Raw genomic sequence first — 15,666 nt, 5'->3', positions numbered from 1 at the left:
GAGGCCTGTTTTGAATGGAACTTGTCCTCTTAAACCGCTGTATGGTCTTAGCCACCATGATACAGCTCAAGTTTCAGGGGGTTGGCAATCTTCTTATAGTCTAGGCCATCTTTATGTCGAGCAATAATTATTTTGTTTAGAACCTCAGAGAGTTCTTTGCCATGAGATGCCATGTTGAACTTCCTGTGACCAGTATGAGTGAAAATACATAATTTAATACAACTAATTCCCAATCACACCTAACCCCTCATTACATTATTTAATTGCATTACACAGTGAGGAAAGATGCCTAATTGGTCCCAATTTTGGCTTCATTTTGAGATTTTCAGTTGGGGTGTACTCACTTTTACAGCATTTTACACATTCATTGTTGTATTTTGAGTTACTTTGAAAGAACAGTAAATTTACTTTGCTATCCAAGCTCTACAGTGAATACTTAACATTGTATCAAAGTGTCATTTATTTCTTCAGTGTTGTCCCATGTCAAGATACAATTAAAACATTGCAGAAATAAGAGGGGTATACTCACTTTTGTGAGATACTGTAAGACCCCAACTATTCACAGTTGTCACAATTTATGTTGTGACATCATTATAGATGTCATCAGTCAAACTGTCAGTGCAAATCGGTAGAACTGTGGCTGTACGTTTATGCATTTTACTGTTGTGAACAGATGTGTCCTGCACATTTTATTCTAAGTAACAATGACAAAAGTGCAATTTAAGGCATCCATCTATTTCGAGGACTGTATTTTCCGCACCATAAGGCGCACTTAAAAGCCTTTAATTTTCTCAACAACCGAAGGAGCGCCTTTTTTGATGCTTTTGAATTATTTGTCCTCCCCCCCACCCTCCCCCCAGGTCCGCTGTATGTTGAACATATGGGGTGTGATGCTCTTCATTCGTATGTCCTGGATTGTGGGTCAGGCTGGAATTGGTGAGATCACGTTGACATGGAATGGATGGGTTAATTTCCTTTTGAGGTAATGTGTTAGCTTCTTTTATGATGGTCAACCACAGGGGTCAGGTTGTGCCAACAGCAGTCTAAGCAGGGAAGTCTGGGCTTCCCCAGTCACTTAGTCCAGCCCTTCAGGCGAGCTGTTTCCAGATGAGCTGAGACATTGTCGCACCGGCGTCTCCTAGCTATTATTTAGGGCCTCCTCTCTGTGGGGTATGCCAGGGCCGAAACACTTCAGCAAAGCCCAGGAGTCATCCAGGAATAATTCAGGAGGAGGCATCCAATCAAATGTCTTTTTATCTGGCTCCTTTTGAGCAACGGCAAGTAGCATCAGCAGCTACTCTGAGCCTCTCTCAGATGACTAAGCTTAGTGTTGCACCAAGTAGCTGCACCATACTGTGATATTTAGCTGGCAAAAATGACTCGATACTATCATTTTGTCCGTCTGTACTTGGAAAACTAAAATGCAGTGCTAGTATTTCATCTCTGTGTTAGAAGGGGCTGGTTCCCAACATGTTGGTATCCAAGTCACACATGTACAGATACAAATGCTTCCTCTAAGAAACTTTGAATGCAGTTGGTTGGGTCTCGACCTATGAAGGAATTACTCGTGTCAAACCTGGAAACAAGTTGATTCTGTATTTAAAGCAGGTCGAAAACTTGTGACACGTAGAGTAGGTGCTTTTAAAGCAGTCATTTTATCGTGTTCCTACAATATTTTTGGTCATGGTTATTGTATCGTCAATATCTAATATTGGCCCATGCCTCCTCCAGAACAAGACAGTCAAACCTTCTCAAGTGTACGGGTATATATACTACAAGTTGGAATTTTAAGCATCATCTCCTGCATATTAGTTGAATTAGTCGAAGCGACATAAGCTTAATAACGGTTGAAGCGTAGTGGCCTGCTCAGTGACACGTGGCAGGTTTTACCCAAGTAGCTTGTCTCAATAACCACATTTTAATTTTCACACAGATCTCTTGGTTCTAGAGCAGCTTTGATGAAGCAATTCTAATGATAACACGGTCCTTTGCAGCTCTATCTTGCTTAATTGTTGCCATGGCCAGCGTAGTGACAACAATCACTGGACTCTCCACTTCTGCAATTGCAACCAATGGGTTTGTACGAGGAGGTATGTGTTGTATTTTTTAAATTCCATTCAACCGTATCTACGGTATTTTTCAGTTATTAGAAAAGCTAATATTTTAATAAATTGTTTTGATGCCACCTAGGGACATTCAACACGACTTTTTGTCAGACCAATACCAGTACTGTTCTTTAGTCAACGTCATCAATATCAAGCACCGATACCACTCGCACGTTTGAAACATGTGGTCATTTTCCCCTCTAAACACTGACAGCCGTTTGATAATAAGAAGTCCGTCCGTTTGATTTTTATGGCTGCTTTATAACAATGTTACGAACACCTCGGATTGCTCTTGATTCGGAAAGGGGGAAGTTCATGGAAGGATCTCATCCACACAGTCACTCACAAGTCAAAGAGCGTGACCGAACACAGTAGTCGAACAAGTTTATTTTATTTACCTTATTCTCTCTTCTATCCAATCCACATAGCATCCAAATGACATGCTCAATCCACCTGATATTGCCATCTGTGTATTATCCATCCATCCATTTTCTGAACCGCTTTGTCCCCACGGGGGTCGCGGGTGTGCTGGAGCCTATCCCAGCCGTCATCGGGCAGCAGGCGGGGGACAAACCGGTTGCCAGCCAATCGCAGGGCACACAGAGACGAACAACCATCCGCACTCGCACTTACACCTAGGGGCAATTTGGAGTGCTCAATCGAACTACCAAGCATGTTTTTGGGATGTGGGAGGAAACCGGAGTGCCCGGAGAAAACCCACGCGGGCTCGGGGAAAACATCCCAACTCCACACAGGGAGGGTCGGAGGTGGAATCGAACCGGCACCCTTGTAACTGTGAGGCGGACGTGCTAACCAGTGTACCACCGAGCCGCCGTGCCATCTGTGTATTACCTCTCTTTCAATAAAATGTTAACAGACTTCGATGTGTGTCGAGAATTCTTGGTGATGGATGGTAAATGGACCCCTTTGGCTGCCCAACAGCATGACTGACCTAAATTAACGTAACAAAGGACCCGTTCAGATGCAAAACAAACATGCCTTTCCTAAAAAAAAAAAAAAAAAAACTTTTGACAGTATACAACACGCTATCAGGGCATTGTATTTTTTTCATGGTTGATTTTATTTTCACTTTTACTTTTTTTTTTATCAATCTTGGCAGTTTCGGTCCTCCATGAGATAGGGTCTTTAACCTCTTGTGGGGTTAAGATCACGGGATGTTGTTAATATGTCAACTGTGCGCTTATGAAGCCTTTTGAGACTCTATGATTAAGGCAGTGGTTCTTAACCTGCGTTCGATCGAACCCTAGGGGTTCGGTGAGTTGGTCTCAGGGGTTCGGCAGAGACTCCACTAGGACCGAACACACCTGATTCATAAGTTCGTGATAACGCATATCTGAACCGGTCTCACAAAGGCAACAGCAGAAGTCACACTGATTTGCAGGTATGTAATTTGTTGTTAGTTCATGCATTGTGTTGGGTTTGGTTTTTTGAGCAAGGTGATGTTCATGCACGGCTAATTTTGTGCACCAGTAAAAAACATCCATCCATCTTCCGCTTATCCGGGGTCGGGTCGCGGGGGCAGCAGCTTTAGGAGGGACTCCCAGATTACCCTCTCCCCGGCCACTTCATCCAGCTCATCCCGGGAGATCCCAAGACGTTCCCAGGACAGCTGAGAGACATAGTCTTTCCAGCGCGTCCTGGGTCGTCCCCAGGGTCTCCTACCGGTGGGACATGCCCGGAACACCTCCCCAGGGAAGCGTCTAGGAGGCATCCTGATGAGATGCCCCAGCCACCTCATCTGGCTCTTCTCAACGTGGAGGAGCAGCGGTTCTACTCTGAGTCTCTCCTGGATGACCGAGCTTCTCACCTTATCTCTAAAGGAGAGCCCAGACACCCTGCAGAAGAAAGTCATTTCAGCCGCTTGTATCCGGGATCTCATTCTTTCGGTCACGACCCATAGCTCATGACCATAGGTGAGGGTAGGAGCGTAGATCAACCGGTAAATTGAGAGGTTTGCCTTTTGGCTCAGCTATCTCTTCACCACGATGGAACGGTATGGAGTCCGCATAACTGCCGACGCTGCACCGATCTGCCTGTCGATCTCGTGCTCCATCCTGCCCTCAATCGTGAACAGGACCCCAAGATACTTGAACTCTTCCACTTGGGGCAGGATCTCATCCCCGATCCGGAGAGGGCAATCAACCCTTTTCCGACCGAGGACCATGGACTCGGATTTGGAGGTGCTGACCCTCATCCCGACCGCGAACCGCTCCAGTGAGAGCTATAGATCACGGCCTGAAGAAGCCAACAGCACCACGTCATCTGCAAAAAGCAGAGACGCGATGCTGAGGTCCCCAAACCGGACCCCCCCAACACCTTGGCTGCGCCTAGAAATTCTGTCCACAAAAATTATGAACAGAATCGGTGACAAAGGACAGCCTTGGCAGAGTCCAACCCTCACTGGGAACGAATCCGACTTACTGCCGGAAATGCGAACCAAACTTATGCATTGGTGATACAGGGACCGAACCGCCCTTATCAGTTGGCTCGGCACCCCGTACTCCCGAAGCACCCTCCACAGAACCTCCCGAGGGACACGCCTTCTCCAAGTCCACAAAACACATGTGGACTGGTTGGGCGAACTCCCATGCACCCTCGAGGTCCACTGTTCCATGGCCAGGACGAAAGCCACACTGCTCCTCCTGAATCTGATGTTCGACCTCCTGACGGACCCTCCTCTTCAGCACCCCTGAATAGACCTTACCAGGGAGGCTGAGGAGTGTGATTTCCCTGTAATTGGAACACACCCTCCGGTCCCCCTTCTTAAAGAGGGGAACCACCACCCCAGTCTGCCAATCCAGAGGCACCGTCCCCGATGTCCACGCAATGCTGTAGAGGCGTGTCAGCCAAGACAGCCCCACAACATCCAGAGCCTTTAAGAAATCCGGGCGGCTCTCATCCACCCCCGGGGCCTTGCCACCAAGGAGTTTTTTAACTACCTCAGTGACTTCGACCTCCGAGATTGGAGAGTCCGCCTCAGAGCCCCCAGGCCCTGCTTCCACAAAGGAAGGCGTGTTGGTGGAATTGAGGAGGTCTTCGAAGTATTCCCCCCACCGACTCACGACATCCCGAGTCGAGGTCAGCAGCACACCATCTCCATTGTAAACAGTGTTGACCGTGCACTGCTTCCCCCTCCTGAGACGCCGGATGGTGGACCAGAATTTCCTCGAAGCCGTCCGGAAGTCATTCTCCATGGCCTCGCCAAACTCCTCCCACGCCCGAGTTTTTGCCTCAGCAACCGCCGAAGCCGCGTTCCGCTTGGCCATCCGGTACCTGTCAGCTGCCTCCGGAGTCCCGCAGGCCAAAACGGACCGATAGGACTCCTTCAGCTTGACGGCATATCTTACCGCCATTGTCCACCAGCGGGTTCAGGGCTTGCCACCACGACCGGCACCAACGACCTTACGGCCATAGCTCCAGTCGGCTGCCTCAACAATGGAGGTGCGGAACATGGTCCACTCGGACTCAGTGTCCTCCGCCTCCCCCGGGACGTGGGAAAAGCTCTGCCGGAAGTGGGAGTTGAAGCTCTTCCTGACAAGGGATTCTGCCAGACAATCCCAGCAGACCCTCACAGAGCGTTTGGGTCTGCCAGGTCGGACTGGCATCTTCCCCCACCATCGGAGCCAACCCACTACCAGTTGGTGATTAGTTGACTGCTCCGCCCCTCTTTTCACCCGAGTGTACAAAACATGCGGCCGTAAATCCGATGACACGACTACAAAGTCGATCATCGAACTGAGGCCTAGGGTGACTTGGTGCCCAGTGCAGACATGGACACCCTTATATTTGAACATGGTGTTCATTATAGAAAATCCGTGTCGAGAACAGAAGTCCAACAATAGAACACCACTTGGGTTCAGATCGAGGGGGGTGAGGGCGTTTCTCCCAATCACGCCCTTCCAGGTCTCACTGTCATTGCCCATGTGAGCATTGAAGTCACCCAGTAGAACGATGGAGTCCCCAGAAGGAGCGCTCTCCAGCACTTCCTCCAGCGACTCTAAGAAGGGTGGGTACTCTGAGCTGCCGTTTGGTGCTGTTGCGTGTTGTACGGGATGTCCAATGTTGAGCCAGGACAACAAAGATGTGGAGTATAGAGTTGGTTCTTTATTGGCAAGATCTTGATCACACAAACACATTCAAAAATTGGCGGGAGAAAACACTGCGGCCCAGCGCTCACACCAACACATTCAAAAATTGGCGGGAGAAAATCCTGCGGCCAAACGATCACACAAACACATTCAACAATTGGCGGGAGAAAATGCTGCGGCCAAACAATCACACAAAGACGTTCAAAAATTGGCGGGAGAAACCGATGCGGCCAAACGATCACACATATGAGGAATCCTGTTTCTCAAAGGTTTATCTCGAAGGTCACTCGAGATTGCTAAACCGCAACGCAGAGAAACTCGTTTCTCAAAAGTTTATCCCAAACAACAACACAAACACTGTTCCACAAGGCGTAAATCTCGAAATAAATCTCAAGACCGCAAAAACGCAACGCCGAGGAACTCGTTTCTCAAAAGTTTATCTCAAACAACAACACAAACACCGTTCCACAAGGTGTAAATCTCGAAGGTCACTCGAGATTGCTAAACCGCAACGCCGAGGAACTCGTTTCTCAAAAGTTTATCCCAAACAACCCAAACGCCGTTCCACAAGGCGTAAATCTCTAAATAAATCTCGAGACCGCAAAAACACACTGCCGAGGAACCCGTTTCTCAAAGGTTTATCCCAAACAACAACACAAACGACGTCCTACATATACCCCAATAAAGGAACAACTCTTGCCCACACTTTACGCTTTATTTTACCAGAACAAGTTAATGCGCACAAACCCGTTCAACTCACGGCAAAATAAGGCTTAGCGCCAGACAGGGCAACGCCACCACGGTGCGGAGGTCCTAGTTCATGAAGGAAAGAATCCTCTTACCTTGCGACCCGGACCTCCGGATCGGAGCGGCAAGCCTCACCTGAAAGCGGCTGAACTCGCTCAACTGGACAAAACCCAAGTCGGGGTCACCATTTGTTGCGTGTTGTACGGGATGTCCGATGTTGAGCTAGGACAACAAAGATGTGGCGTATAGAGTTGGTTCTTTATTTGCAAGATCTTGGGTTGTTTAATGGCGGCCAGTGCACAAGGCACATATATATATATATATATATATATATATATATATATATATATATATATATATATATATATATATATATATATATATATATATATATAATAAAAAAAAATATATATATATATATATATGTATATATATAATAACATATATAAGTCGCACCGGAGTATGAGTCGCACTTTTGGGGCAAATTTCTTTGTCAAAATCCTACACCAAAAACAGACATGAACCAGCAACAACAGGCTAAACAATACGGTATGCTAACGTGACATATACTCAAACGAGCTGAGAACGGGCCTGACGTAACATTCAGAGTTATTCAAGTAACAAACACGACATAAATAACACGTTTATCAAACCATCTGTGTCACTCCAATTCATTAAATCCATCGATCGTGCTTTATGTAAACAATGCTGCGTATGCGCCGCATATGCTGACGTCGGACCCGTTGTAAGTTGCATTTCTAATTATTCCACAGACCCATATAACGATATATAAAGTATATTTCAAATAACTATCATATTACAACAATATTATCAAACCATCTGTGTCACTCCAAATAATTAAATCCATCGATCAAATTCCTCGTTCTTTATGTCAACAACGCCGCGCGTGCGCTGCGGAGATCTAGTATATAACTATATTGCAGCGTTAACAAAGTACCAGGAAAGACGTGGGTTTGGTAAACGACTCCTTATTTAACAAAACAAGAGTTCAACAAGCCAACAACTACTGAACTGTAACGATAAAAACATATACAAGTTGCTACACAAAATAAAATATATCAAATAACTCTTATAAATACCTTTTTCAAACCTTGTGTCACTCCAAATCATTAAACCCTTCAAACGTGGGGCCCTTCGTCATCTTCGTCATCCCGTGATCGAATCCTTTGTCCTTTATGTAAACATCCGCCGCGCGGCACGGGTGACGTCACTTGCAGTTCAAATGACAGTAATCCCTTTCCACATCGTGGTGCGTTTATCGCGGAATATATATATATATATATATATATATATATATATATATATATATATATATATATATATATATATATATATATATATATATATACATATATATATATATATGTCTATCCTCCAACACCAGGAACAGACATGAATAGGCAACAAGAGGAACAATATGGTGTGCTAACGTTGCATGAACACAAATGAGGAACTGAGAACGTGCCTGACGCAGTATATTAACAGTTATTCAAATACAGTGGAGCCTCGGTTTTCGACCACAATCCGTTCCAGAAGGCTGTTCGAGAAGTGAATTGTTCGAATTCCAAATAATGGATAAAAATTCACTCTGTTCAAAGCAACAAAAAAAACCGCCTTTTCTAAGCATTTTTTCATTTACGCAATTTTGTACGATCACGCAACTGCAGCGCACCGCCAAACGCGCAACCGTAGTGCGTCGCCAACCGCCACTCTAAAACACAAACACGCTCTTAAAGCAATGCGACAGTAAGCGCCCGGCGCGCTGCGGTTGTGCGATCGGACTAAGCTCCCTGCGCATTGAGGTTCATTTAAATTTTGTAAAGTACATCAGGACTTTAAAAATATTTTCTAAATTTTAGCGACCGCTCTGTCACAATAATGCGACCAGCGCGGTGCAGTTGCGCGGTTGGCGGCACGCTACGGTTGCGTGTTCGGCGGTGCGCTGTAGTTGCGCGATTGGACAAAAATGTGCAACTGAAAAAATGCTTAAAAAAGGCGTTTTTTTTTGTCTTGGAACGGATCATAAAATGTTCCATTATTTTTAATGGAAAAAAAAGATTCAGAATCACTTCTCGAACCACCTTCTGGAACAGATTGTGGTCGAAAACCGAGGTTTGACTGTATATGTATATGCAAATAGGTCAAGTTTATTTATATTCAAGATTCAAGAAGAGTTTATTCGCCATGTTTGAGCGTCCCAAACAAGGAATTTTACTTCGTTACATCACAGTCTCTGTTCAACATTTAGGTGACTAACAACACTCAGGACATGTGAAAATGACAAATGACAATGACAATATTCTCAGCCATCCCCTGATCTTAAACTCCCATGAGGGCAAGGAAAAACTCAAATCTCTGACTAGGGGAAGTGAGAAACCTTGAGAAGAGAACACAGATGGGAGGGTCTTACTTCCAGGATGACCCGGCTGCAATGGATGCAGAGAAGACACAGTGCAAACAGTGTAGACAATCCAAAAGGTGTGGAGAGCATGATGTTATTGCACAGCAATGACACTGAGACTCTAAGAGTGGTGTGAGTTCATCAGAGCAACAGCCTGGGGGAAGAAGCTGTGTCTGCTGGTTTTGGCGGACAGAGCTCTATAAAGCCGTCTGGAGGGGAGTAGTTCAAACAGACTGTAACTTGGGTGAGAAGGGTCTGTAGAGATGTTGCTTGCGCGTTTCCTCGTCCTGGACAGGTACAAGTCTTGGATAGATGGGAGGTTGATTCCAATGATCTTTTCTGCAGTCCTGATTGTCCGTTGTAGTCTGTGCTTGTCTTGTTTGGAGGCCGATCCAAACCAGACAGTGATGGAGGTGCAAAGGACAGACTGGATGATGGCAGTGTAGAAGGTCTTCAGCAGCTCCCGCGGCAGGTTGAACTTCTTGAGCAGTCTCAGGAAGTACAGCCTCTGCTGGGCCTTCTTCCAGTCAGTCTATGTGGCCGGTCCATTTCAGGTCCCGTGAGATTGTGGTACCCAGGAACTTGAAGGTGTCTGAGGAGAGTATGGTGTTACTGCGCATAGTGAGGGGTGAAAGTGGTGAAGGCCCTTCATCACAGACAAGTCTCAAAGGGCTTCACACGGGCAAAGTTGACAGTTATTATCAACATCCCTTGATCTTAACTTCCAAGAGGGCAAGAAAAAGCTCACCAAACCCCAACTTGGGAAAAATTTGAAACCTTGAGAAGGAACCAAAGATGGGAGGATCCCCCTTCCAGGATGATGAAACTGCAATGGGTGCAGAGTGGGCAACATTGAACACACAATATAAAACAATCCAAAGAAAAAGTAGATGTCTATATTCAAAATGAAGAGCTGCAGGAAGGTGCCCTCAATTGTCATGGCAGTGTCTGCGAGGGGGGTTATTCACCCCAGATCCCTCGAATTCGGTCCCATTTCCCTTTCTTAAGCATTGACTATGACCATGTCTGATTTTTTGATTTGTTTCTTACATTTCTAGGCGGAGCATACTACTTGATTTCAAGGAGTCTGGGCCCAGAATTTGGAGGTTCTATTGGTCTAATTTTTGCCTTTGCCAATGCTGTGGCTGTGGCCATGTATGTGGTGGGATTTGCTGAGACAGTTGTGGAACTGCTTGCTGTAAGCCCATTTTCTGTTGATTTTTTTTTTCAAGGTTGATGAGAGAGAAACAAACAGGAAAACATTTCTATCACTTCTGAAAACATAAAAGACGGACAAATTACAGTTTTAACCTATTAATGCACAAGTAATTCATTGCATCCGTAAATATCCTACATCGATGGATACTCAGAAGATCTCATATAATGTATCTGTAAACACTATCTAATGTTCTGTGAATGACTGTCTTGACTAGTGTTTAGTCAAAACTTGCAGTACTTTGTATGAAACTAGGCAAGTTGCTTAGTTTTCCTAAATCCAAGTTGAGGTCCAGTAATGGCTCACATAACTCAATTGAATTGGGTGATGACTACACTTTTGGTACTATAAAATTTACCAGCACAAGAAAAGTTGAATTGAATCGACAATGTCATTATTTAAATTGAAAGAAAAATGAATGAGCAGACAAATGAAACGGAACCTGGCGATCACATACCCACACTGTATCCATGCAGCACCAGAGCGAAGCAAAATGTTAGAAATCCATATTCAATTTTACATTACTGTTTGAATGATACCAACTGCTAATAGTTCGCCAGTATCAGTGAAATTAATGGATTTTCAAATGGGTTGCCCGCAAGTGACTCAGATATGCAGATATGGAAAGGAAAACAATAAATAAATGAAGGAACAAATACATACATTTTAATTATTCTCATCTTTTAGGGTGTGGATGCCCTCATGACGGATGAAATCAATGATATCAGAATTATAGGTACCATTACTGTTATCCTTCTCCTGGGCATATCCGTTGCAGGAATGGAATGGGAGGCAAAGGTATGAGTCTTGTACAATGTTTAATACTTCGAAAGCCTACAATAACTCTGTAGACTCTTAAGAGATATGGTTTACATTTTAACAAAAAATACTTTATTAAAATAAATGTAATTGTTTATTTTCCTCCTTTTAGGCCCAGATCTTCTTGCTGTTTGTACTCATCACTGCAATCATCAACTACTTCATTGGAACTTTTATTACGGTTCAGTCAAAGAAATCTCTCGGCTTCTTTGGCTATGATGGTATGGCATTTTAGTTTTGTATGAAATTACTGACAGACAAATGGTGAAATATAGTCTACGTACAGAGATTGAGTTTTTTATAAGGTCGGTATTATCCCTTTTGTCAATCCACTTTGATATGAGGGGTTAATTGTCCACTTGTTCCTGGACCCCACTGCTGATTCATGATTCTGTGATGGACATGCTAATTATGTGTCTAACTGAGCACATACAATTTTAGGCTTTGGTAACAACAGTCTTGTTTGTGTTTTCTTAGGTTCTATCATGTGGGAAAACATGGGTCCTGACTTCAGGAAAGAAACGTTCTTTTCTGTTTTTGCAATCTTTTTCCCTGCAGCTACTGGTATTTTAGCTGGCGCCAACATTTCTGGAGACCTTGCAGTAAGTTAACAGTTTTTTCATTTTGTAAATGAGTACTGTATTTTTTGCATCATAAGGCACTTCGGATTAAAAGGCACAGACTCAATAACGGGGGCCCACACATACAGCACACTGCATTATTGGGTGCCTGTATGCTAAATCATATGATATACAAAAAAAGGGGAACAATAGCAAAACAGTGAATTTGCTTTTAATTAGGCTTTCACACTTACCGTGTTTTTCGCCCAATAAGGCGCTTCGGGTTAAAAAGCGCAGACTCAATTCCGGGGTCTATTTTGTATTTAATCCACACATAGGGCGCACCGCATTATAGGGCGCATGCATGCCATGACTTAAGGTAAACAAAAGAAAAAACGTCATGGGAGCAAGACAATGACACTACATGTTGAACCATGTACTGTCTACTGTACTCACATTATTGTTAATCGATATTCATACGCAAATCCGTCCAAATCCTCATGTTCTGTATCCAAATTAAACAGTTTGGCAAGTTCACCATTAAACATGCCAAGTTCCCTCTTGTCATTGTCTCGTCGTTGTCCTGGCTTTCCAAAAAGCTCTAATTGTGCCTTGTAAGCATGTCTCTTTGTCTATGCCATTTTAGAGGGTCCTAATACTGTTTCCTTTCCATAAACGATAGTATTTATTTATCAATGGCGGCGGAGGTATGTAGTCTACGTGTTACGTAAAGTCCTGTGATTGGTTTGGCATTTCTTTCATTCCAAACCTTTTCGTAAAACTGATACATTTCTGGCAAAATTTTCCCCATTCATTCTTAACGGCACATTCAACATTTCACATTTACCGTATTGGCCCGAATAAGACAACCCCGATTGTAAGACGACCCCCTCTTTTTCAAGACTCAAGTTTCTTTCATCCCAAACCTTTTTGTGAAATTGGTAAATTTCTGGCAAAATTTTCCCTATTCATTCTTAACGGCACATTCAACATTTCACATTTACCGTATTGGCCCAAATATAAGACAACCCTGATTGTAAGACGATCCCCTCTTTTTCAAGACTCAAGTTTGAAAAAAGACTTTTTGACTCGGGTTTGAAAAAGACTTTTTGACTCGGGTTTGAAAAAGACTTTTTGAACACCTAATTTATTTTTTTTACAGAAAATAATTAGAGTACCTCTGAAACAAATGATTAAAAGATTCAAGATACAATAATTTTTATTCGCCATGTTTGAGTGTGCCAAACAAGGAATCTGTTCAACATTTAGGTGACTAACAACACTCAGGACGTGTGAAAAATGACAAACATTCTCAAACATACCCTGATCTTAAACTCCCAGGAGGGTAAGGAAAAAACTCAAAACTCCAACGAGGGGAAATGAGAAACCTTGAGAAGAGACCACAGATGGGAGTATCCCTCTTCCAGGATGACCAGGCTGCAATGGATGCAGAGAGGACACCTAGTACAAACAATGTAGACAATTCAAAAAAGGTGTGAAGAGCAGGATGTTATTGCACAACAATGACTCGGAGATTCTGAGGGTGGCGTGAGTTCATCAGAGCGACAGCCTGAAGGAAGAAGCTCTCTCTGTGTCTGCTGGTTTTGGCGTACAGAGCTTTATAACGCCGTCCGGAGGGGAGTAGTTCGAACAGACTGCGACCTGGGTGAGAAGGGTCTGTTGAGATGTTGCTTGCACGCTTCCTGATCCGGGACAGATACAGGTCCTGGATAGATGGGAGGTTGATTCTAATGATCTTTTCTGCAGTCCTGATTGTCCGTTGCAGTCTGTGCTTGTCTTGTTTGGAGGCCGATCCAAACCAGACAGTGATGGAGGTGCAGAGGACAGACTGGATGATGGCAGTATAGAAGGTCTTCAGCAGCTCCCGCGGCAGGTTGAACTTCTTGAGGTGTCTCAGAAAGTACAGCCTCTGCTGTGCCTTCTTCCGGACAGAGTGGATGTGCTTGGTCCATTTCAGGTCCTGAGAGATTGTGGTTCCCAGGAACTTGAAGGTGTCTGTGGAGAGAATAGTATTACTGCGGATAGTGAGGGGTGTAAGTGGTTAAGGGTCTCGCCTGAAATCCAGTCATCTCCATGGTCTTGAGTGGGTTCAGCTCCAGGTGGTTTTGGCTGCACCAGTGGACCGGCCGCTCCACCTCCTGTTTGTACGCAGTCTCATCACCGTCCAGGATCAGTCCGATGAGAGTGGTGTCGTCTGCATACTTCAGGAGCTTCACGGGAGAGTCACTTGAGGAGCAGTCGTTGGTGTAGAGAGAGAAGAGCAGTGGGGAGAGGACGCACCCTTGAGGGGCGCCAGTATTGGTGGTCCGAGTGTCGGATGTGATGTTCCCCAGCCTCACGCCTGTTGGTCAGGAAGCTGGCGATCCACTGACAGGTGGAGGCAGGTACCCCGAGTTGGGTGAGCTTTTGTTGAAGGATGTCAGGAGCGATGGTGTTGAACGCCAAGCTGAAGTCCACAAACAAGATCCTGGTGTGCGTTCCTGGGGTGTCCAGGTGGTGCAGGATGTAGTGCAGTCCCATGTTGACCGCATCGTCCACCGACCTGTTTGCCCGGTAGGCAAACTGGAGGGGGTAAAGCAGGGGGCCCATGACATCCTTCAGGTGGTTCAACACTAATCTCTCGAAAGATTTCATGACCACATATGTCAGGGCGACAGGTCTATAGTCATTTAAACCTGTGATGGCGGGCTTCTTGGCCACCGGTACGATGGTGGAGCTCTTGAAGCACAAGGGCACCTCACACAGCTCCAGGGAACGGTTGAAAATCCGTGCAAAGGTGGGTGCCAGCTGTTCAGCACAGACTTTCAAGCAGGAAGGTGACACGCCGTCTGGGCCCGGTGCCTTCCTGATCGTTTGTCTCCGGAACATCTGGCGCACTTCCTCCTCGCGGACCTGGAGTGCGGCCTCTGCAAGAGACTGTAGGTGACATTGGTGATGGAGCTGTAGACAGAGCGGTATTGGGGGGAGGTGAGTATGTTGATTGTGCTGCAGGAGGTCCTGTTGTGTGGGAGGACCGAACAAACCTGCAGTAGAACCTGTTTTGCTGGTTTGCAATCCTTAGGCTCTCCACAGGACGGGCGGATGGTTTCTTGAAGCCTGTGATGCTCTGAAGACCTTTCCACACTTTTGAGGGATCAGGATTGGCAGAGAGGTGTCTCTCCAGTCTCTCCCCGTAACACCTCTTGGCTTTCTTGACCTCTTGGTTCAGTGTGGTTTTGGTCTGCTTTAACAGGTCCCGGTCGACACTCCTGTAGGCCTCCTTCTTGGCTTTACGCAGCCTCCTTAGGTTCGATGTAAACCAAGGTTTGTCGTTGTTGTACGTGCAGAAGGTCTTAGTCTGCACACACAGATCCTCTCAAAAACTGATGTATGATGTGACATTGTCAGTAAGTTCATGCAGGTCTGAAGTAGCAGCTTCATAAATTGGTGCAGTCAAAGCAGGCTTGGAGGTCCTGCTTTGACTCCACTGTTCACTTCCTCACAGTTTTCACCACAGGCTTAGAAGTTTTTAATTTCTGCCTGTAGGCCGGGATCAGATGAACTAGACAGTGGTCCGAGAGTCCTAAAGCTGCACGAGCCACAGAGTGGTATGCATCCTTTATTATGGTGTAGCAGTGGTCAAGTGTCTATGCCCCTCTGGTGGGATATGTGCTGTCTGTATTTGGGG

The 15,666-nt window shown here is 45.2% G+C and overlaps 1 protein-coding gene across 1 annotated transcript in view; it reads left to right on the top strand.

Moving 5' to 3' along the window:
- Positions 1 to 15,666, top strand: part of slc12a2 (solute carrier family 12 member 2) — a 92,867-nt gene that overhangs the window by 18,102 nt on the left and 59,099 nt on the right. Inside the window, exons 3-8 of the mRNA XM_085927027.1 lie at positions 861 to 936; positions 1,995 to 2,090; positions 10,442 to 10,581; positions 11,287 to 11,397; positions 11,531 to 11,639; positions 11,896 to 12,020. Coding sequence (XP_085783153.1) covers positions 861 to 936; positions 1,995 to 2,090; positions 10,442 to 10,581; positions 11,287 to 11,397; positions 11,531 to 11,639; positions 11,896 to 12,020 — 657 coding nt within the window. The remainder of the gene's footprint in view (positions 1 to 860; positions 937 to 1,994; positions 2,091 to 10,441; positions 10,582 to 11,286; positions 11,398 to 11,530; positions 11,640 to 11,895; positions 12,021 to 15,666) is intronic.

Source organism: Syngnathus leptorhynchus, chromosome 12, assembly GCF_054491065.1.
Source record: "Syngnathus leptorhynchus isolate UIUO chromosome 12, UIUO_Slep, whole genome shotgun sequence".
Lineage (NCBI taxonomy): Eukaryota > Metazoa > Chordata > Actinopteri > Syngnathiformes > Syngnathidae > Syngnathus > Syngnathus leptorhynchus.
Note: the sequence above shows the minus strand (reverse complement) of the source record. Positions and strands in the feature narration are given on the sequence as shown.